The 22,837-nt window shown below is 38.1% G+C and overlaps 2 protein-coding genes and 2 pseudogenes across 2 annotated transcripts; 1 reads left to right on the top strand and 3 right to left on the bottom strand.

The window, feature by feature from the left end:
* Positions 1-2,757: 2,757 nt before the first annotated feature.
* LOC127794284 (GRAS family protein RAD1-like) lies at positions 2,758-4,522 on the top strand (annotated as a pseudogene).
* A 685-nt stretch (positions 4,523-5,207) lies between these two features.
* Positions 5,208-12,681, bottom strand: LOC127795757 (extracellular ribonuclease LE-like; annotated as a pseudogene).
* Positions 12,682-13,458: 777 nt separating this feature from the next.
* LOC127794009 (stemmadenine O-acetyltransferase-like) lies at positions 13,459-15,283 on the bottom strand. Its single transcript, XM_052324863.1, has one exon. The coding sequence runs from the start codon at positions 15,168-15,170 to the stop codon at positions 13,911-13,913; it is 1,260 nt and encodes a 419-aa protein (XP_052180823.1). The 5' UTR covers positions 15,171-15,283; the 3' UTR covers positions 13,459-13,910.
* A 4,979-nt stretch (positions 15,284-20,262) lies between these two features.
* Positions 20,263-21,659, bottom strand: LOC127794279 (stemmadenine O-acetyltransferase-like). Its single transcript, XM_052325259.1, has one exon. The coding sequence runs from the start codon at positions 21,641-21,643 to the stop codon at positions 20,333-20,335; it is 1,311 nt and encodes a 436-aa protein (XP_052181219.1). The 5' UTR covers positions 21,644-21,659; the 3' UTR covers positions 20,263-20,332.
* Between the last annotated feature and the right edge of the window lie 1,178 nt (positions 21,660-22,837).

The raw sequence follows: 22,837 nt of genomic DNA, 5'->3' as shown, positions 1-22,837 counted from the left end.
CCATGCAAGAAAAGATAAAATTAGAAATGAAGTTATTCGTAATAAGGTAGGAGTAGTGCCAATAGAGCAGAAGATGAGAGAGGCTAGACTAAGATGGTTTGGTCATGTGAGAAGGAGACCAAGAAATGCTCTTGTGAGGAGAGTTGATGAAATGGAACAATTAGTCAAAAAAAGAGGTAGAGGCAGACCTAAGAAGATTTTGGGAGAGATATTAAAGTTTGATATAAAGTGTATGGATCTCAATGAAAATATGACAAAAAGACAGAAATACATGGAAGTCTAGAATTTATGTAGCCGACCCCATATAGTGGGATAAATGCTGAATATGTTGTTGTTGGTTTAGAAATAAATTGATTATTATATTTTAAAATACATTAAATAAGTCATTATATGTTTAAATTTGTGATTATGCTAGTTATTATGATAGATGTTATTTTAACATTGTCAAATTTTTCTCCATTATTTGTGCCTTGTTGGTTTTATTTTTACTTTGCAATCCTAAATCGATTTTGACCCTTCTTGTCTCGTGTTTCTTGTCGGTCTAGGGATTTCATTTTTGATGGGCCGATGTTGATTCGGTTGGTTAGACGTCTTCTTTGAGCCTTGGGGAGTTGGATTCGGAAACCCACCCATTTAAGGATTGTTGAATAGCTTAGGTACCACAATTTGATGCTTACGATTTCCGATTATGTTGTTCTGCCACTGCCAGCTGAGAGGTGAGGTGGCTACTGGCCTTGATGATGGTCACCAATAATCGAGACCTATCTGGCACAACTACGCTTGTACGCTGTAAGCCAACATCGATCTTAGTCGGCTAATGTCTAGCATCTTATAGCAGGGTAAGGAAGGAAAGCTGGTTCAGGCCATTATAAAGTTAAGTTCTATTGCCAATAATCTCACACTGGTTGATCCATTTGGCATGCTTGATCAGGCAGGTTGATATTTTTTCTTGTTGGATGCCCTAGATAGAATATGCTGATGATCCAATTTGAGGTTCCAGAATTGAAGTGCTTCCAAGCACAAAAAGTTGATTAAGCTGGCAGGCATAGAACCATCATTAATTCTTACGAATTAAAATGGACACTTTTGTCTGAATCTGAGGCAATATTGGAGCAGAGTAAGGAAACTCCAAGTGATCTGGAAGCCCTTTCATTTGTATGTGCTTGTTATGTATTATTCCAGTTTAATTTCTATATATATGATATGCCGGCGGCTGCATTAATCCAAATCTTAAAAGTCACGTCCTTCTTCGAAGCTTGTGCCGACAAAAGCATATGCTTTTTTTTTTATTAGAATAATTTCAGTGATATTCATGTAAGTTATTATTAGGTAGCATCACGACTTTCAAATATTGATGTGAATTAATAATAATTTTTAAGGTTATTGGGTCAAGTGTTTGGTGGGGCGGGGTTGGGATGAGTTAATAATTAGTGTGTTATTTGAGTGAGTGAAAGAGTGATTAATATTATTTTCAATTAATGTGATGCTTTATATAATAATTTTATTAAAAATTAAAAGTTACGAGAGAGGTTGAAGTTTTTCCATTTAAAAATGACTCAATCATTGACGATTGAGTAGATTTATTCTATTATTATGAGATTATGAAAGTTTAATTATTGATCCTCAATTGTGTTTAATTTTTCTTTTTTGATTTCTATATATTTATATATATAATTTGATTTTAACAAATGTAATATATATTTACATAGAAAGGACTTTATTACTCATATATAGAGAATTACACATATGGTAAAATGATAATTTTTTTTTTAAAAAAAATTTCAAATTAACAACACATTTAGAGGGTTGTGGTTATCGCCATTGCTATTAGTCACAGAAACCCGCCACCACTACTAACCCAAAAATTTTTTAAATTGAAATTCACAACTCTTTTGAGGCCTTAGAATCTCAAGAAAAAAACTGTCGATCATGGACTTTTAATTGAACTTCATCCATTGAAGTTCAATTGAAAGAGAGGAAAAATAAAAGATGTAGCAATGATCACATGATATGACAGGATGATGCACTGATGATTGACGTGAGACAAAGCAATGAGGCGATAAGAGAATGCATCGCGTGATTAACGGTTGCTAGAGGTGACCATGGGAAGGAAAAAGAGAGAGGAGGCAAATAATAGGAAGGAAAGAAAAAACAATTTTGCAAAGGATGTGAAGGTATTTTTGTCATTTTGGCACATTTCAATAATCTTTTCAATCATCTATTGTGTATAAGTAACATTTTTCACGTAGAAATATCTTCAAATTCTATACCCAAACAAATAAAATATAAATAAGTAAATACATGTTTGAAGGGAGATCAACAAAAAACGAAAAATCCAAATCTTTGCAAGTATATTGTTTTTAGTACTTTAAGGGTGCATTTGATAGGGGTGAAAAATGAGGATGAAATTCATTTTTCATCCAAATTTTAAGAAATTTCGTCAAACAGCTTTTATTTTTCATGAAATTCGAATTTTATTTTAGTTTAAAAAGTGAAGATTTTTCTTGAAATTAAGAAATTAGAATTCCTAGAGGGTGGGATAAGAATTGAAATTTCATGGAATTAGAATTCTACCCCACTTTCTAATCTCCAATCAAACGCACCCTAATTGTTATACTCGAGATCAAGAAATTAAGCTGGCTTTGATGTGTCTATATAAACTCCCTTTTCATGGTAAATGGTTTTCTTTCAGAGCTTGTCATTCACATCTTCTTACTCTGAGAGAGAGAGAGAGAGGTTAATTTCAGTGCATGGTTGATGGCTCATACCCTCTCCTCCCATGCAGAAAGAGTTCATGAGGTGACTGGTTTGGTGGACCTGACCCCCTCAGCATTAGCTTGCTATCCTTTCCCATGGCTGCCCTTCCCGGAAAACACTGAAACCGCCTGGTTTCCCACCCTCTCCCAGGAAACCCGCCAGCGTAAGCGCCTGAAAACCGCTACTGCAACCATCACTGTTACCTCGTCGGGGCCCAAGCTCCGGGATAATATATCGATTTACACCCAAAGATGTATCGCATCCACTGAGGCTTCGGATCTGGAGCCGGCAGCCGGAGGCGGTGGCGGTGGCGGCAGAGAACACCATGACGGAGGCGGAAACGAAGACGAAATGAGGCTTCTGCAGCTTCTGATTTCTTGCGCCGAAGCTGTGGCTTGTCGTGACAAGTCCCAGGCCTCCTCTTTCCTCTCGGAGCTGCAAGCCTGCGCTCTAGTCTTTGGCTCTTCGTTCCAGCGGGTGGCTTCTTGCTTCGTCCAGGGACTCGCCGACCGGCTGGCGCAGCTTCAGCCGGTTGGGTTTGTGTCATCCACAATCAAAGCCATTGATTTAGCTTCCGACAAGAGAGAAGAGGCTCTGCGCCTGGTTTATGAAATTTGCCCGCAAATTCAGTTTGCCCATTTCGTGGCCAACTCTACGATAATAGAAGCCTTTGAGGGAGAGAATTGTGTCCATGTAGTGGACTTGGGGATGAGCCTCGGCTTACCACATGGAGACCAATGGCGACGGCTGATCGAGAGCCTCGCCCACCGCGCCGCCCAACAGCCCCGCCGCCTTCGGATAACCGGAGTCGGCATTTCTGACGATCAGCTCCAGGTTGTGGGAATCGTACCTTAAAATGTACCCACATGACATGAATCATATGAGGAAGAAACTATTAATTTCAAACACTCTCTGCACCATGCATGAAGCTTAGAACAATGATTAGAATATATAAATCAGCTAAATATTCGGTTAATTATTACACAATTATCATAATATCTACAATAGCTAATAAACTGGGGATTCATGATTAGTTTATCTTCTTATACAGGTCATGGGCGACGACCTGGAGGCGTACGCGCAGAGCCTGGGGTTGCATTTGAAGTTTTCTGCGCTGAAAAGCAGCCTGGAAAATCTAACGGCCGAAGACATCAAGCTTGAAGATGGCGAAGTCCTCGTGGTTAACAGCATTCTTCACCTGCACCGCATGGTGAAAGAGAGCCGAGGAACTCTCCATTCAGTGTTGAAGGCAATCAGCGAGCTCTCGCCGAAGATGATGGTCCTCGTCGAGCAAGACTCGAGCCACAACGGGCCGTTCTTTCTTGGCAGATTCATGGAAGCTCTTCATTACTACTCTGCGATCTTCGACTCCTTGGACGCGATGCTTCCCAAATAAGACACCAGGCGGGCGAAAATGGAGCAGTTTTTCTTCGCTGAGGAGATCAAGAATATCGTGAGCTGCGAGGGGCAGGCGAGGGTGGAGCGGCACGAGAGGGTGGACAAGTGGCGGAGGAGGATGAGCCGGGCTGGGTTTCATCTGTCACCCATTAAGATTTTGGCCGGGGCCAAGAAGTGGCTGAAGATGAATGTCAAGGCCTGTGAAGGATACACCCTTGTGGAAGAGAAAGGGTGCTTGGTTCTGGGGTGGAAATCAAAGCCCTTTGTTACAGCTTCTTGCTGGAAATGCTGAATCCCAGACGCCTACCCATGTTTCTGTTCAAATGCACAAAGGAAGAAGATTGTTTTCATTTTGATACATTTATATATAACTCGTGCAAAATTATTGTGTTACATATTTTCCTATTAGCTAGCTAGCTAGGTTTGGGTTGGTATATATGCAACTCTGCAATAAGTAGTACATGATCTGCCTGTCGCAAGAGTGTTGTGGAAGGAGCGTTGCCTAAGATATCAGTGAGCAAAACTGACATTTGGAGGGGAAATAATGAGAAATAATTCTTCTGGACAGATGGAAACTTCATTGGTAATGATCTAAACTAATCGGAAATTTTAATATCTGTTATTTTGGTTGAAGTCTTGGGTGTGTTGTGTTCTAATTGCAAGTGCAATAATTAATTATATATAACCTTAAAAAGTTGCTCCAATTGACAGATTTGGGGGTTTTCATTCATATTGGATCGAGATACATGCATGCTTTTCTATGTAGATTCTGTGCTATATATATATATGGTCCATACACATTCACATTGAAAGTAAGAAGGAAAGTAGGATTTTATTCTCTCAAAATTTTAACACAGTTTCAGCACATGCACACCCGAAACAAACCAACGTCGCTGTACTTTAAAATAAAAATAAAAACTCTTCACCTGGTTACAAACGCATACTTGGACAACAATATGTATATAGGAATTATTGACTTGATCTACCATATATATATAGTTATTGAACATGCAACAACAACTAGCTAGTACCCAACAATTGGAATTAATTATTGAATTACTAATTTCCCAAGATGCTGCGCCACATGGTTGTGGTGGAGCTTCTGCTTCCACATTGATGGTATATGGATACTTAATTAGAAGGGAGGGAACTCAATGGTGGAATTACATTTGCGCTTTAGTACCACTGGACAGTCGATTAAATCCTCCGACCCGGATGTGTCAACATACAAAGATAAATTTGAAATAGCTGATAGACGTTTCCCTGACGCATCTCGGTTGCGTTATACTCCGGGTACGTACCCGCTTCCCCCTTTTAGGGCATCTTTGATCGCTTCCAAGCTGTAAAATTTCCCATCTGGGTGGATTCCTGCAACAATATATATGTGTATATACATACATGCATTTTCCCTTCAAAATTTCTCCAAAAGCAAAAGGAAAAAGAAACAAAGTGTCGCTAAAAACAGATTGGATGTCGCTAAATATATAGATGTACGCGCGTACATGTTGAATGAAGATCAGATAATTAACTAACCTGCATCCTGTAGAATCTTTAGGAGGTCTACTCTGTGCTTGATCTTGAGGGCAGCTTCAAAGTATCGATGATGGTCGAGTATGGACTCTGAGCAAGTCCCATGTTAATTTCTCCCATTCATGTGCCCAGAATTTGGATCCATTCTTGCTAGGGCAGGTTAATGTTGGCCAATTCTGTTGCATTCTGCTCATTAATTAGATCTGAGATCTATATATATACCATAAAAAACAACCACTTTCATGAACTGTGTTAGGGGTAAATATGATATTGCATGCTTTTCTTGGTTGTAAAATGGCAGTGTCAATTAGCTTTTTGTTTCTTTTGGCTCTGGATAAGATTATGAAAAACCATTATTCTCTAATTCTTGCAAAGTAAGGATCAGTTTTATGAATCAAAAACGCTCTTTAATTTTACAGATCGTAAAAGATAAGTCTGGGTCGAGGTTTCAACTTGGTACGTACCTTGGCTTCGTTGTAGCGGCTGCGAGAGTTGCAGTTTGAAGGGAAGGAACCGTACGTTGTTGAAATGGGGCCATAAGCCATATATGAATGCTGAAATTTGCAGCTGGCTTTCCTGTAGTTTGGTAGCAACAGCTGCTCTTTCTGTGGCAATACGAACCACCCGGCCACTGATGAATAAGAACAAGATCGGTGGCAGCCAACATCGATCAGGAGAATAATTAAACTCCAATATATATATATATATATATATATAGCCAGAGACAACTAATTATATTGAAAAAAATTAATAGTAAGCCTTCCTAATTGTGAAGAAAAACGAAACTTGCCATTTGTACAAAGTAGAAGAAATCACAAGTACTCCCCGAAACACACAGATAAAAGTAACAGGCATTGTATCGTCAAAAGATGAATCAATTAATATCGTCACATTGCTGTGCTTCATATCTTCTCGTGAGCCTTGATTTGATGCCTCCAGCTATCTCTCTCTGCTAATCCAATCTTAAATTAACTGATGATCAGCAACAGTTTCATTATTTAAGCGTTAAGCATACACCCACACCCACACCCACATATTTAACCCATGCTATTGCTAATCCAGCAGAAAGGATAAGATATATATATACAACAAATTAAACAAGGCCTTCTGATCCCCATGAATCATGTGAACCAAATATTCCTGTTCCTGATTATATATTAAATTAAACATGCTTGTCATGTGTGCATACACACGTGCTGAAATAATGCTTCTTTGGACTGGTAACAGGTGCACCTTCCCTAGCCAGCCATCCATGGACATTATTCATCCTTCTATTAAAATAAATATTATTGGCTCAAATAAATATTAAAATTTATTAAAAACGCTAAAAAAAAACTTACTAAACCCTAGTTAGCTAGGTTTATTTTTCCGTTATACTTGGTCTCTATCGAATATGTATTTTTGTTCAATTTACAATGAAAATTTATTTATTCAATTTTCATATGAAATTTAAATTAAAATCTGGGGTTATATATATTGTGTTTTTAAATTAAAGTTGTCAAATATTAATTTTTTATTTAACTAGCTAGAACGTAATAACAAAAACTGCTTGACTTCATTAGGGCATTTAGGCTTGGCGTTGTATTTATATATAATGCATTAATTGTGCCGAGGAATATATATATATATATATTAATTAATTAATTAACATATATGCAGGTATAATATGAGTTGAGTGTTTGACATTCGTACTAATATAAATATATATATTCATTTAAATAAAATTTTAAATCTATATTTTTTCTCAAATAAATTAAATTAATTATCTAATACTCAATATTAAATTTATCAGCTTTATATACTTGTATGGAATCACAAAGGCAGATGACCCAATGGGGTCCGAAGACAAATTATAGCTCGGCTCGGCTCGCCTTTTAAGTCGGACCATTGCAAACTCCAAGACAGACCCAAGGCCTAAATATATACTGGCCGGCCCATAACTTGTTTTCTGGACCCATCTAATAAATTTCATTTCAGTTGTTCAATAAATAATATATTTTATTTATATAATAATAATAATAATAATAATAATGTGATATTATTATATTAATATTGTGTTATTTTTAAGTATATATAGTGATTGATTTAAATGTTAAAAAAAAATTATTAAGAAATTTCTCTAAGAAGACCTAATTCACGCTCCCCAAGATTATCAAGTACGTAATATGGAACCTAAAAAATACATAAAAAGACTACCAACAAATCATAAATTAGATAAGTCATTGGTCCATCAACCCTGCCTGCTCATGCCGCCCACATAATTTGACTGAAGCCAAAGACGGTTTGTTAAAATAAATTTATATTAAAATAAGATTAAAATATTTAAGTTAAAGTTAAAAAATATTTTAAATTATTTATTATTTTTTTTAAATATATTAGAGAGCACATGCCTTATTTTTTTTAATTTATAAGATTCAAAATAAATTTATTCTTCTTTAAGAATCATAAGATAAATTTAATAAAAATAATAAAAAAATTATTTAAAATACTTTTTATATTTTATTTTTTTAATTTATATTTTAATTAACAAATATTATCTAAACATATATTTTCCAGACCAGATGTATATATATTTGTTGGGTATTTAAGTTCCTGCACGAGATCTGATTGCATAACATAAAATGCTCGCTTAATTTTGTCAATAGAAACTTGATTCAGTGATAAAATAGAAACTCTGAAATTCTACTCTATTTTGAAGTCGAGGACACACTTCCTCAACACTACGGATAACCACCAATATATATATATATATATGTGTATATACCTACCGATCTTAAATGCCAACAACTCAAAGTACCTCTGATCCTATCGCATTAACGATACCGTTGAAAATTCTTTTTTCAACGAGACCACATTGAGTAATGAAAGTGTTGCATAAAATCACAAAACAGGAAGGGGTTAGTGCAATTGTTAAATCGAGTTAGATATAACCAAACGTACGGACAGAATGTGAAGGAAATAAACATGAAGTAAAACTTTCCGTTTTGGCTACAATGACAGTCAGGAAGACTGCTTCAAGGCTTGGATTTGGGCTCGTCCAATCATCACTTAGGTTACGCTAACGAATAGGGATACCAAGCCACAAAGGAGCCCAAACCCCTCAAACCTCTTGGCCAAGCACACGACCACCCATTCTCTTGCCAAAATACCACACATGTTTAACACGCAATGGAGTCCACACATGAGCAACAAGGATCACTAAGATGATAGATCGAACCAATGGCAAAGATGAACTTACACGAAAAGAGAACCACCAATCGGTTAAATAGAGGACACCGAACCTCGACGAAGGATCAACGAAGAACCCACAACATTCGACCCAGATGAAAAGAAACCCAAGAGGAGGCCATTAATGGAAAAGGAGAATCGGCTGAGAGAGAAAACACAATCAACCACTACACATAAGTCACAAAAGGGGAAATAATCCCTTTTTATATTAAGGACCTAAGGCACAAGAGATAATGGGCTAAGGGGTAATGGGCTTGGGATTGGGCTTCTTCCCTCCCTTGAGTAAATGGGCCAATGCCCATTTTTCCTCCAAAGAAAAGATTAAGAGCTTATGAGTTAACTTTTATTTCGACTGTCAATAAGGATGTTTGAACTGTTACTTCAATTTTGGCCCAAATCCTATGAAACTAACCTAAATCACCATCATCGCCTAGGCCCAGAAACACAAACCCAACAGGAAGTGTGAAAGGTGCAGAATTCGCTCATATATAAAGCTCAGCTGTCGAGTTGGCCCCAGGCCCCATACCATATATAATCGGTGACTGTTGATGTCGGAGGTGCCTGCTTGCCTGCTCATTTCTTGAGGTGAAATGAGCTTCCCAACCACAAGAATTACGTACCCGCCAATGCATTGAAGAAAAGGCAACCAATTAACTTCATATATATGTATGTGTTCTGCCAAGATCAGTGTTGATCGAACGAAGTAATATTTAATTGGATAATGCTATTCGGCCAGAAGTAGTGCCCGAAGAAGTGCCATCCCAGAAGGAAATTATAATTTCACCCATACTCCAATTGACACAAATACCCCTGTTCTAATTTCAGTATTCCCTCCCCCCGACGCTCAATCTCTCACTCTCTTCTCCCTTCTCTCACTTTCTCTCTTTGTGTTCTCTCTTGTTCTACCCTATCCATTGCAAAATATCTCACTCTTCTCCCTCACTTGCTCCCTCTTGTTCTCTTTAGCTCGACCTTCCCCATGGCTGAAAGACAAATCGGTCGTAGTGCGAGCCTTCTTCTCGGATCGAAGAAGGGTCGTCATCTTCCGCCCATGCGACTTCATCTCCGGCCCTCTCTCGGTCTTTTTCACTCTGAGGCACTCTCACGTCTCCATTAGCTCAGATCTACAAGAAGGGAGGTAAGTCTTTTAGACATTTTAGTCATCAACACATCTACGCGTTTTTTGGGTTTGGCCGAGACTTTAATGTTAGATTTAGGGAGATTGGGCCATTGGATCTTGCTGATTTTTGGGTATGTTGGTTGATGGGCCCTTGGCTATCAGGTGGTCACCTCTGATCGTCGGAAACCACTGGTGATGGTGGCCGGTGGTGGCTGTCAGTGTATTTTTAAATTTGGCCAAAAATTAAAAATCAGATCTACTAAAATCTAACCGTTAAATATGTCCTATTTTTTTGTATGTTATCTCTCTTGACTTAGTGTTTGTGATGGTAGGCTTTGATCGTAGTAAGCTTCAACCGGGAGTGGTCGGCGGTGGCGTTGGTGGCAGCGGATACATACATACATACATATTTTTACATATTCTGTTTTGTAATTATTTTAATTTATATTGTAAATATTGATATTGATATTTAATTATGAATTTGTATTGAAGATGTTGAAGTTAATATTGAATTTGTATTTAATTTGTGATATTTGAATATTGTGAAAGTTAAAATTAAATTGATTTGTATTTGTTCTGTAAATTTTTGAATTAAAATTATTAAGTTTATTGAAGAATTGAATGGTAAGTAGTTTTTGTTAATTTTATTTGAAATTATTAATGAGTAGATATATTTTAAATTTATATTAAATAAAGTTTAATATTGAATTTGTATTGAATTGGTGGTATTTGTTTTCTAAATTTTTAAATTAAAATTATTAAGTTTAGTTAAGAATTGAATGGTAAGTGGTTATTGTTAATTTTATTTGAATTTAGATATTTATTAATGTTTATATATATTTTAATTTTATATTAAATAAAATTTTTAAAAAAATCAAATAATTTCATGTGATGCATAGAGATTGAGTTGTACCTTTTTAATTTTTTTTAACCAAATGGAGAAACACCACGAGAAGTACTAATTGTTCAAAAATTTGTTCATTTGATTTTAGTTTTATTTTAATTTATCAAATAAATTATGCATTTCTCTTAATTGAAATTTTTATTCTTTTAAAAATTGTATTTAGTACTAAGATTCATAAATTATAGATATATATATATAATGAGTATTATTAAATCATAAAAAATATAAAATGAAAGACTTTTTGTAAATAATAGACTTACCAACTCATTCCCCACTTTGATGGTAGAGTAAATGAAAAAAATATTCCTTACAAATACTTCTTGTGTTTTGGTAAATGAAAAAAAAAAAAACTTAATTAAAAACATCTTTTCCTTGATTTAAAGTAAGAGAATTAGGAATTATTTTTAAAATAAAAAAAAAATGAATCCAATTGGTGGATGTGAATATGAATTGAGCCATGTTAAGTGATTTTTTTTTTTTTTTTGTACGAGTAAAGAATTTTTTTTAAAAAAATGTATAACACATTAAGTGTTTATTTACTATATATAATTACATCATTTACAAAAAAACGTTCCTACTGTTAATTTTTAGATAAATAAAAATTTAAATTTAACTTCATACACATTAATAAATATAAATTTAAATTTGATATTAAGCTAATTTTAAAATATATATACAAATTAATAAATATTTAAATCTAAATAAAATTAACAATAACTACATAGCATTCAATTCAAATATTCACAAAACAAATACAAACTAACTGAATTTATTAACATTTAAATTTAAACCAATTCAATTTAATTTTAACCTTCACAATATTTAAATATCACCAATTCAATACAAATTCAATATTAACTTCAACATCTTCAACACAAATTCATAATTAAATATTAACATTTACAATATAAATTAAAATAATTACAAAAGAGAAAAGAAAACATATAAATATATGTATATATGTAACAGTCGCCACCAACGCCTCCGACGACCATCGCCGGCCGAACCTTCTCACGATCAGAGCCTACTATCAAAAACACCAAGTCAAGAGCGTTAACATACAAAAAAATAGGACAAATTTAATGGTTAGATTTTAGTAGATCTGAGTTTTAATTTTTGGCCAAACTTAAAAATATACTGCCAACCACCACCGGCCACCGTAGCAGGTGGTTTCCGGCGATCAGAGATAACCACCCGATACCCAAGGGCCCATCAACCAACATACCCAAAAACCAGCAAGATCAAACGGCCGAAACTCCGTAGATCTAAGTTTAAAGTTTCGGCCGAATCCAAAACCCATTTAAACACACTACCAGTCACCACCGGCCGCCATGACCGGTGGTTTCCGACGATCCGAGGCAACCACCCAACACTCTTATGCTCATTGACAAATATACCCAAAAACCAACAAGATCCAACGGCCAAATCTTGATAGATCTAAGTTTAAATCTTCGGCCAAACCCAACACTCACATATACCTTTGCTGAAAATCATTTTTTGTAAAACTAGAGACATGCCTCATTGTAGATCGGACAAGGATCGAGCCAAGGGATGCTGGAGATACTGTAACAGGGGCTGAAGAGCAAGAGATGGTCGTAATGAGCCCAAGGGAGACTGGAGGCTCGGTCGAACGTGCAGGAGAGAAAGAGAGAGAGAAATGGCCTTAACAAGAGGAATGGAGGAACAAGCCTCTTCGAAGGGGAGCATGGGTTAGGCAGAGAATATGAGAGAGAGAGAGAGAGAGAGAGAGAGAGATAAAGGGGGTTGTGAGAGAGAGAAATAAGAGAATGAGAAGAGAGTGAGAGATTGGGCCAAATCTCCGAGAAAAGTTGGGATGGGTCAGGCAGAGAGAGAAAATAATTTGAAATTTGAAATTTCAACCACCCTCACTTCATTGAAAATATCGCAATATTTTGGAGGTAATTTCGCGATATCTATGGGGTGGCACTTCTTCGGGCATCACTTCTGGCCAAATAGCATTATCCTATTTAATTAAGCCATGCACATGTCATGCCAAGATCAGTGTTGATGGAATATTGAAGTAATATTTAATTAAGCCATGCATGTCATGCATGCAATCAGAACTCTACCAAATCTATCAAGCCACGTTATTTTTAGATATATAGATAAGGTGATTTATTTAATGCCACCACCAGCTGCATTATTGCTTGTTCGGGGTTGCTTGGTTCCCGGCCGCGCCGCCCAACACTCCATGCCTTTTGTCATTTAGGAAGATAACCGGGGATTGAACCGAATCTCTTCTTTATTTATTTATTTATCTATATTGAATATTTATTATTTAATTAGCCTCAATAATCAGACTCTGTTCTGATAAAATTACAATGATGCACAATTCTCTAGAAAAGTCATCATAAATATCATAGATGTAATGCTCTCAATGGAGAATTGGTCTTTCACAATCAATGGACTTTGCCATGCACAGAGAGAGAGAGAGAGAGAGAGAGAGAGAGAGCCCGGCCGGGCAAAGAATGCAAGTTGGTGGGGAGCATGCATATTTAATAAAGGGTACATTATAAATAGCCGATATATACTTCAAGATTTAGTAGGAATGAGATACAGGTTACACTGGATCCTATATAAATATTACAGCTTTTCTTGATGATTTTATTATTATTGAATCTGAGATATATCAAACGTATGTAGGGTCATCGAAATTTTACCATGCGAAAATCAGACCCACAAGAAGACGGGTTGGGTCCAGTGGGCTGGTTTGCCCGATCGATCCAAGTAAAGGAGTCGGGGCCTCGTGGGCCTTAAGAGTGAGGTGGGCTAGAACGATAACGACTCTGGGCCCCCACACAAAGAGCCTCAAAACCAACAACCCTTTTTTTTTTTTAGAATTTAACTCAAAATTAATTAATTAATATAATAATAAATAACATTTGAGCAAAATAAATAAAACGCGGAGCCATAGAAAAATCTGAATCCAGGGGGGATTAATCATCATCATCATCAAATTGAAGCATGAGCCTGCAACTCAGGATGATGCTCGAACTTGGCCATGTCTTCCTCATTCATGGACACCCACGCTTCTATTCCCCCTTCAGATCTCGAATCCACAAGGAAAATCAGATTCTTACCCCCATATCCTGTACTCCACCAAATCGGCTTTCCCCATCCAAAATCCGCTTCTCGAATTGGGAATCCACAAAAGCTACTAAACCTCAAGAATCTCGCTCCTTCCCTCGCAAAAAGTTCTTTCATCCCCCTCAAATTATTCCCTGCAACTTCGAATCCTTCCTCTCCCACTAATCTTCTTCCATAATCACTGTCCATTTTCCCAATTGCAGCTCTCAGGTTTTGTATCAAAGTACCCAAATCCGCCTCCCCGTCGGCCTCCGCAATCGCCATCTGGAAGAGGTTCCCGAAGGAATTTTCTGGCAACCTCGGCTGCATTCTCGGTCTCAGATTCACCGGATGGGACGCCAGGGAAATGGAATTGTTCCCGATGGAGCATTTCCATATTAAAGCCGATACCAACTCTACGCGGGTCGGGTGCGGGGAAGAGGAGACTAATCCAACTGCCTTGGCTCTCAGAGCAGCGATTGCTTCGGCGGTGAAGACGAATCTCCGAAACGGGAATCTCTCTTTCGGAACTACATGTTCGGGTTTGTACCCGAGCGAGTCTCTTGGTGGGAACAAGGACGCCAAATTGAGATTTGGAGACACTGAATCGGGTTCGCCGCGAGCCGTCGCCGCCCAGGATTTTATGAATGTGATCAAGCTCCACCCGTCGGCGATTCTGTGTGAAATGCAGAAACCTATGGCTATGCCGCCGCAGCCGAACAAGTTTACCTGAACGGCTAATGGCTCGGCTCTGGTCAGTTCATTGCCGTCTATTTTGAATGGAATAAGCTGCTCCAATGCCTCGGCTTCTGGGCTTTCGATGATATCTGAAAGCCGGAGATGAACTCGGGCTTCGGCGTAGTGAATCCCATCGTCGTTACAGTCGACTAGGTTCTCGCCCTCCATTCTTCCGGCGAGGGGGTAGAATTTGGTTAGGGCATGTGGAAGTGAACTCCTCAGCTTGGAAGCCATCTCCGGTTGTTTGGTGGGGCTGATTTTGTCGTCGAAAGAGTAGTAAACAATGAAAGGGACGTAACTGTGAGGGATTCGTTGATCGAAGAAGGAAAGTTTGTGGTGTCTGAGTTGAGGAGGAGTTGGAGAAGACGGCTTGATGAGTTCTGTGGAGATGATTTGGGTCTTCATCATATCTTGTAACTCTTGTTCCTCTGGCTCTTCTGTGTTTTGCTATCTGGGTTCTGAGGATTGATGGGATTTGCCTGCCTTTTATTTACTTCTTAATCATGACGATGACTGATAATTTGATTGATGAAATGTTCCAATTCCATATATCCTTAGTTAATGCAAAAGGACATATTAAATATTCTTTCTTTAAAATGTTTTGTCTCCTCCACGCCATTGTTCATTAAATAATATAAGAAAACAGATTAGATTTTAAACCCTAACTAGAAGTCCGATTTTAAAATTGGCGATGGCGAACATGAAATTGGATTTGGGGTATTAGATTCCTTCTTCTTTTCCAAATTCATTTTATAACTACATATTAATTTCAGTCTTAAATTAAACAGTTAGGTGCTTGCCTGATGGCAACTTAAGCTTAGGTTTTGCTTCCAATTAGTTTGATGCTGCCAGGCCGCATAACAAGATATATTAATATAAGGGGTGAATCAATCAAGGAGTGCCTGCATCTGATACTTGCATGCTTAATTAAAGCAAAAGAAAACCAATTAATTTAATCTTCTCTTTTTTTGATATGCATATCGAGTGCTGTAATCATCAGAATCTGCTATAGTTGTTCAAATTGAGATTTATTTAGTCTGTTGAGATTGATTCCTCCATTGGCTGCCACAAGATGCTCAACACTTGCAAACAAGAACTGTCACATTTCAGCTGGATCCCACCGTCCTTAATTAATTATCTTATGTTAACCTGCTAGCTATGCCCATGCGCATAATTAACTCAACAAACAACACAAACAAATGAGATAAACTGTCAAAGATTACCATCTTTCTGGAAATGGAACATGGCGAAGCTTGAAATCCAGTCTAGGGAGATCATCAAACCAGCCAATCCCACTCCCCACTGCCTCCGAAACTTCAAGCAAGCTATCCCTTCTAGATCAGCTCTCTCCTCCAGTCTTTGTCCCCTTCATTTTCTTCTACCCACCAGCCAAAAATTGTGTAGAAAACGCCACCGATAAGATTGTTCGATCGAAGCAATGCTTATCGAAAATCCTAGCTCGATTCTACCCCGTAGCTGGAAGGATCAGAGGCAACACGATGATCATCGAATGTAACGATGAGGGGGTTGAATTTTTCGAGGACAAAGTCAGTTGTCTACTCCAGGAACATCTAAAGTAACACAGCCCCAGACAAATGAACTCAAATCTTTTTCTTCCTCATGGCAGCAAAGCACCAAACGGAGCCCAACTTGCTATTCAGGTCAATGTATTTAGTTGTGGGGGAATAGGAATTGTCGTTTCAATGTCTCACAAGTTTTTTGATGGAAGCACAATATGTTCATTCATCACTGGCTGGGCTGCCTTAGCTAGGGGATCCAATGAAACAGTGCCCCCCATTTTCTTGGGACCTTGCCTTTTCCCACCAAGGGACTTGTCAGGGTTGCTTCATAGCCCCAGCATCCCCAAATCCAAGTGCACTACAAAGAGATTCGTGTTCGACGGCTCGAGCATCACCTTGCTGCGCGCGCGCGTAGCTGGCAAGTCTGGCCTGGATCACCCAACCCGACAGAGCTAGTTTCAGCCCTGATCTGGAAATGAGCCACGGAAGCGCATGCCGAGAGGTTTGGTTCTTCAAGCCCATCCGTGGCCACGCAGACTGTGAACCTGCGCCCGAGGATGGTTCCTCCCTGGCCTGATACACTCTGCTGGGAATCTCCTCTTGCTGGCAATCGCAGTCGCAGCAACAGAGAATGATCGAGTGGAGCTCCATGATTTGGTGAGACAATTCGGAAAGGAAATCAGGAAATTTAACGGTGAATTTGTGAAGGAAATGCAGGGTGAAGATGGGTCGGGATCATCAGCGGTCTTGGGATCATTCAAACAGAGACGTGGAAGTATGCACCAAAGTTGATGTTGCGAATGAATAAACAAAGATGACAAATCTCTTACACAGTCAAAATCAAGCACTGCTGATAAATAACTCTTATGGCCGAGAGTATAAACGCAACACAACAGATATTAAAAGTATAAACGAAACAAGAGGTACACAATTTATACTGATTCACCCCAAATAGAGGTTACGTCCACTTGAGCTCTAATGAGAAAAGTTCGCTCTATTATATAAATCAATCCGATTACAACCATACACAAAATCAAAACAGACCAACCCTAGTTCTTTATACAAAATGCTCAAAACCACTTTGAAAAGATTAGGAGCTTACCTTGAATCAAACCAGAGAACGCATATGGACAAAGAAAGAAGACAAAGACTGTACAGAGAATTTACAGAGAGAGAGAGAGTAAAAACCCTAAAAATGAATGACTCTCGACCAACCCTCCTCTCTTTTTCGTCTTCCCTCGATCTCTTCATCAATCTCAAGGCATGCGATAAATAAGATAATTGGACGACTGTGATGGCAAGGGATAAAAACAGCAGCAACAATTCAGATGAAATCGTGCAAGGGATGATCTGCTGCAAGCTACGCAACAAAAGGCAAAAGGCAAAGGGCTTAGGGCTTGGGCTTGGGCCAACAGTGGCTGCCAAATGGCCCTCCAGTGGGCGCCCAAATGGGCAGCCCACGGTTGCCAAGTGGCCCCCAACTTTTGGGCCTCATTTTATGTTTCATAAAAAATAACAGTTGAAAATGTGTACGGGTTTACTAGTTTGCACCATTTTCCTCTGTATGAAGCTGACTTTGGCTGGAGGCAAGCCAGTCTGGATAAGCAGCGTTGCAATGGACTTCAAGAATGCAATTTTTCTAATGGACACAGCAAGAGGTAACGGAATTGAAGCTTGCGTGACATTGAATAAACAAGAAATGAGCAGTTTGTAGCTTAATCGAGACCTCCTCACATATGTTTCTAGGCCCTAGAAATTACTTCAACCAATTGATCTTGATGGTGAATTGAATCAAAAGGATTAATCTGAAAGATAGCAAGTTAATTTTCCATCTCCACGTCTTTGTGCTCGCTCATCAAGATCGCCATATTAATTCTTTAATGGCAACATCTTCAATATTGACATTTTCGATGGATACTCAACTCCGGCAATTGGCATGGAAAATTTGTCCTTAATTAATGTATTCATTTAAAGATAGCTTATGCAACTGATCGAGGTTTTCGGGCACGTAGTACGATCCATAAGTTGGTAGAAAAGAAGCATAGGAACTTTGGGTTGCTGCTGCAATTTGGTCAAATTACGAATGAAATTGAGCTTGAGGGTTCTGAATCTGAGGTGATCGCCACCATTTTTTCTCTTCCAAAGCGCAGCTGCTCAAACTACACCAACATTAATCCAACATATTATCCTACTTATATAGTGTCTGAAGTATTAGCCATGAAAGCAAGCCCAAAAAATAACCCATAAATGTAACACAAGAGTATATAGCTAGTTAATTTCAACTTGATTATAATATTAGATTATCCCAGCTGTGATGGTCGTGGTTATTAATTATTACAGTTGTTAGATTATAATATTAGATTATGAACAGGGCACGAGGCCGGCTCTATTAATTAGAATCGAGCTTTCGTCCGAATTTTGCGTCTTCCAGAATTTGACTTCAGATTGCAGCCCTTCCGTGATGTACATGCGTGTATAGAATGAGATGGCAGAAATGGAGCCTTAGGTATTGGTTGGATGGCAAAAAGATGAGCGACATGTCAGTATAATTTGATGAGTCGTGAGTTCAATTTCTTTCTTATGTAAAGGTCAAAGGTACAGTTTACGATTTATCTCTTCTTATGTAATTGAGAACACGAATACAGGAGACCATACAAAAATAATAATCTCAAATGATAGAAATAAATATAAATTTAAAATTTTATTCTATTTACAATAATAAAAGAAGCTATATAAACGCGTCTCACAAAATTAATTATATATTTATTTTGCATCTCTTGTCTTGTGACTTCTTGTCATTTGTAATTTTCTATTATTATCAATTGAATTTAAAGGAATAATGTCAAAATTATAACGAAAATTTTGCAAGAGCTCTAATCTAACTCCCTGAACAAGTCTCTCTACATACTACAAAGGTACTTGAGAATCTACATGTGAAATACCCCTCCAATTGGAGAGCTTATATCTTCATCAATGAGAAGGAATACCAAGAAAGTGAAAAAAATAAAATAAAATAAAATATTACCCAGGCTGCCGGTTCAGGCTTTGTACGGGCACAGTGTGGGAACCAGCCCCTCCGCTCTAAAGGCACACTGGCCCAACGCCATGGCGCCAGACCGGTTGCCTAACTCCCTACTTGGACCGGGCAAGCCGGCAAAGAACCTACCGGGCCCAACCAAGCCATCTTCAACCACCTTCAAGCCTTCACTCGAGTCTGAGGCCCACGTCACAAGGCTCGGAATAAAATTGTGCTCGTTTTTTTGTTTAAATGGTCGAACAGCTTCTGCGGTCTGAATGATGTAGGATAGCTGCACTCACCAAGAGCTTCTATTATCAATCCTTTACTGTTGCACCCATATTTCTAGGTTTTCTGCTCGAGATGTGTCAACATTAAGATCGGCATTACGCGGAATTGAGGTGAGTTCCATGAAATATTTTCTGTTCGTCTTGCACAAGACTTGCATGGTTCTCTTTGAAAGGAGGCAAATACTTGATTAATTTTTTGAGGAGAACTTTTGTCTACATATTTGTGTCAAAGATACTAGGAAAGCGAAATTTCCCACCACCTAAACGTAATGAGATTATGTAATCATTTGGACGAAAAATGGAACTGTGAATGTGAAGTTCTCAACCAGACTTGAAAGCCCAAAAATCAAGCTGTAAAGCTCTTGCCATTTTCTTTTATGTTGTAACTTGTAAGATTGCATATGCATTAGTCTAGGTTTTGTCTGGCTGCAGGGGTAGGACACTGCCCTCATCCCCTGCTTGTGCTTGTTTGGATCCGAGTTTCACATTTCCTGTTGGTAGGGATCGGCCTTGTGCCGTTCTTAGTCTTCCTCCAAGCAAAAATAAATATAGACTAGTCAGTCTAGATAACTTGTTGATCAAGCATTCAACTTTTATTTATACCGTTAAACAAGCAACAAAGATAGGTGAGCGCACACAATGAAAGTAAAGGAATGCATGCATTGCAAACAAATGGAAATTTCATTGGCCCAAGAACAAGTTCAAGGGTCTTCCTCGATCTGTCCGAAACTTGAAGCCATGATATTAATAATTAGTGGTAAAAAGAGAAAGGAACTGGTCATCACATTGAAGCGCAGCCATGTCCTCGGCAAGCAAGTTAACCCACGCTTCAACTCCATCCCCACACCTTGTGCTCATCAAAATCACCACGTTCTTGAATGGCAAGGTCGTAGTAGCTGCCCAAACAGGCCTTCCCCAACCATAGTCCACTTCATAAACCGGAAATCTACACCAACTGCTGAAATTGCAGATCTCAACATCTCCCTTAGAGAGTTGTTCTCCTACCTTCTTAAGATACTCTAAACAGCCATTTCCGTCTCTGATCAACTCTTCCACAAAATCATTGTTAATTTTCTTTATTGCTTCCCTTAGTAGGCTAGCTAGATGAATGGAAGTTCTTTCCCCGCCCGGCGGTGATGCTGCAGTTGCTAGACGCCAGAGGTTCCCAAAGGAGGTCTCTGCAGGCTGGGGGGGGATCATTCTAGGCCTCAAGTTCACTGCATGAACAGCAACATACATTTTGGTATTATTGGCCTTGGCCGCCTCCATCATATGCTTCCATATAAAGGCTGAGACTGCTTCAACCCTAGTTGGATCCTTTACTGCTTCGGATCCTCCTAAGGCATTTGACACAGTTGCTTTGAGTTTTTCCAGCACTGTTTTATCAAACACAAATCTTCTTGTCACTAGCTTCTCCTTGGTGATTCCTGTAGTTGGAGCAAACCCAGAAAGGTGATTTCTGGGAGGGAAATGAGTTGCCAAATCAAAATTTGGCTGCATAATTGTGCCATTGCCACGAGCTTTACCCGCCCAGGCATTGAGGAAGGAAACCAACGAGGATCCATCTGCAATCTTGTGTGAGATGCACACAGCGATTGCCATCCCACCGCAATCGAAGAAGTTGGTTTGGATGGCTAGCAAGAATTCTTTGCTCACACCAGCATCAACACCATAAGGTTTAATTGGAAGGCATCGTTCAAGATCTTCCATATTGACATTTGTGATGACTTGTGACAAGGGAGCATGGACCCGAGCTTCAACATACTCGGCTCCAGCGTCGTCACAGTCGTTGAAAACATTGCCTTCGATCCTTCCAGCTAAAGGGTAAAATTGAGTTAATGTATCCGATAAAGATTGCCTGAGCAACTCAGATTTTCGGGCAGGATCCATGATTTCGTGGCCCGACTGATCAGTTTGGTAGAAAAGAATCATAGGAACATAGATCGGCGGTGCAATTTGGTCTAACAACGAAAGCTTGAGGTTTCTGAGCTGATGGGAAGTGGCAGATGATGGTTTAATCATCTCCCTAGAAATCACTTCAACTCTCACCACCATATTTTCCCAAATTAAAACCCCACACAATTAGCTCAACCTCAACGTGCAACAAGAATGAAACATATAGTCTCCTTATATACTGCCAAGTATTAGTGTTGAGCATAAAGAAGCCAACCACACGCAAAAGCAACCTAAAGCAAAGCTTGATATAGGGGGTGTTTGGCTTACCCTTTTTTTTTCCATAGCTTTTAAGCTTATTTAACTTTTAAGTTAAAAGTTAGGTAGTATTTTAAGTTGATAATATGTTTAGATAAATATGATTTTAAGTTATCAATTAATACTTGTATTTAGTTTGAAAAAATTGATAAACTATTAAAATTTGACAAAAAGACCAAAATAGATATGGTATTAAATTATGTAAAATTTTAACATTAAATGTTAATAAATTATACATTTATATTAAAAATATATTAATACAATATTATTATATGTATATATATATTTATTGTTGTTATACATATATATATATACATACATACATACACGTAGTGAAAAAGGGAAGCTCGGAGGAGATGAGGGTAGGGACGGCAGTCGATGGGGTGATGGACGGTTGACGACAGACAAGAAGTTAAAGCAAATGGGGGCAGCTAGCGATGGGGGCGACGGCTGACGAGTGCGACCCACCAACTCGATGGCGGCCCAACTAGACAATGGTGACGACAGATCTGGAGAAAGGGCGACGACAACAGTTGCGATAATGACAGAAGCTTGAGAGAAGAAAGGGACAAATAGTATAAATATTAAAAATATTTAAGAACAAAATAGTAAATTAATCGATCAAGGCAATAGTATTTTTTGCAAAAGCTAGGGGCACAAACTTTTTTTAAATGCTATTATACTAGCGTTTAAATTAAATAACTTTTGCCAAACAATTAAAAGAAAAAAATGTTACATAAGTACCTTATACATTATGACAAACCGCTATAGCTAATTAGTGTTGCCAAACCGCTTAGCCAAACACCCTCCTAATATATTATGACAGCAACAAACAGTTCTTGACTTTTTGATGCCCTCTGAATATTATTGTCTTCCTGTAATTAAGGAGAAAGTAAAAAAACCATCTTATTTTAATTGTAGGATTTCTCAAATCTCAACAGCTCCTTAATAATTATCTTTAATAAATTGTAATTATATAAATAAATCTAACACCGCAATCAATATTAATCACAGTTGTATATATAATGTATATTTACG

Source organism: Diospyros lotus, chromosome 2, assembly GCF_014633365.1.
Source record: "Diospyros lotus cultivar Yz01 chromosome 2, ASM1463336v1, whole genome shotgun sequence".
NCBI classification, from domain to species: domain Eukaryota; kingdom Viridiplantae; phylum Streptophyta; class Magnoliopsida; order Ericales; family Ebenaceae; genus Diospyros; species Diospyros lotus.
Note: the sequence above shows the minus strand (reverse complement) of the source record. Positions and strands in the feature narration are given on the sequence as shown.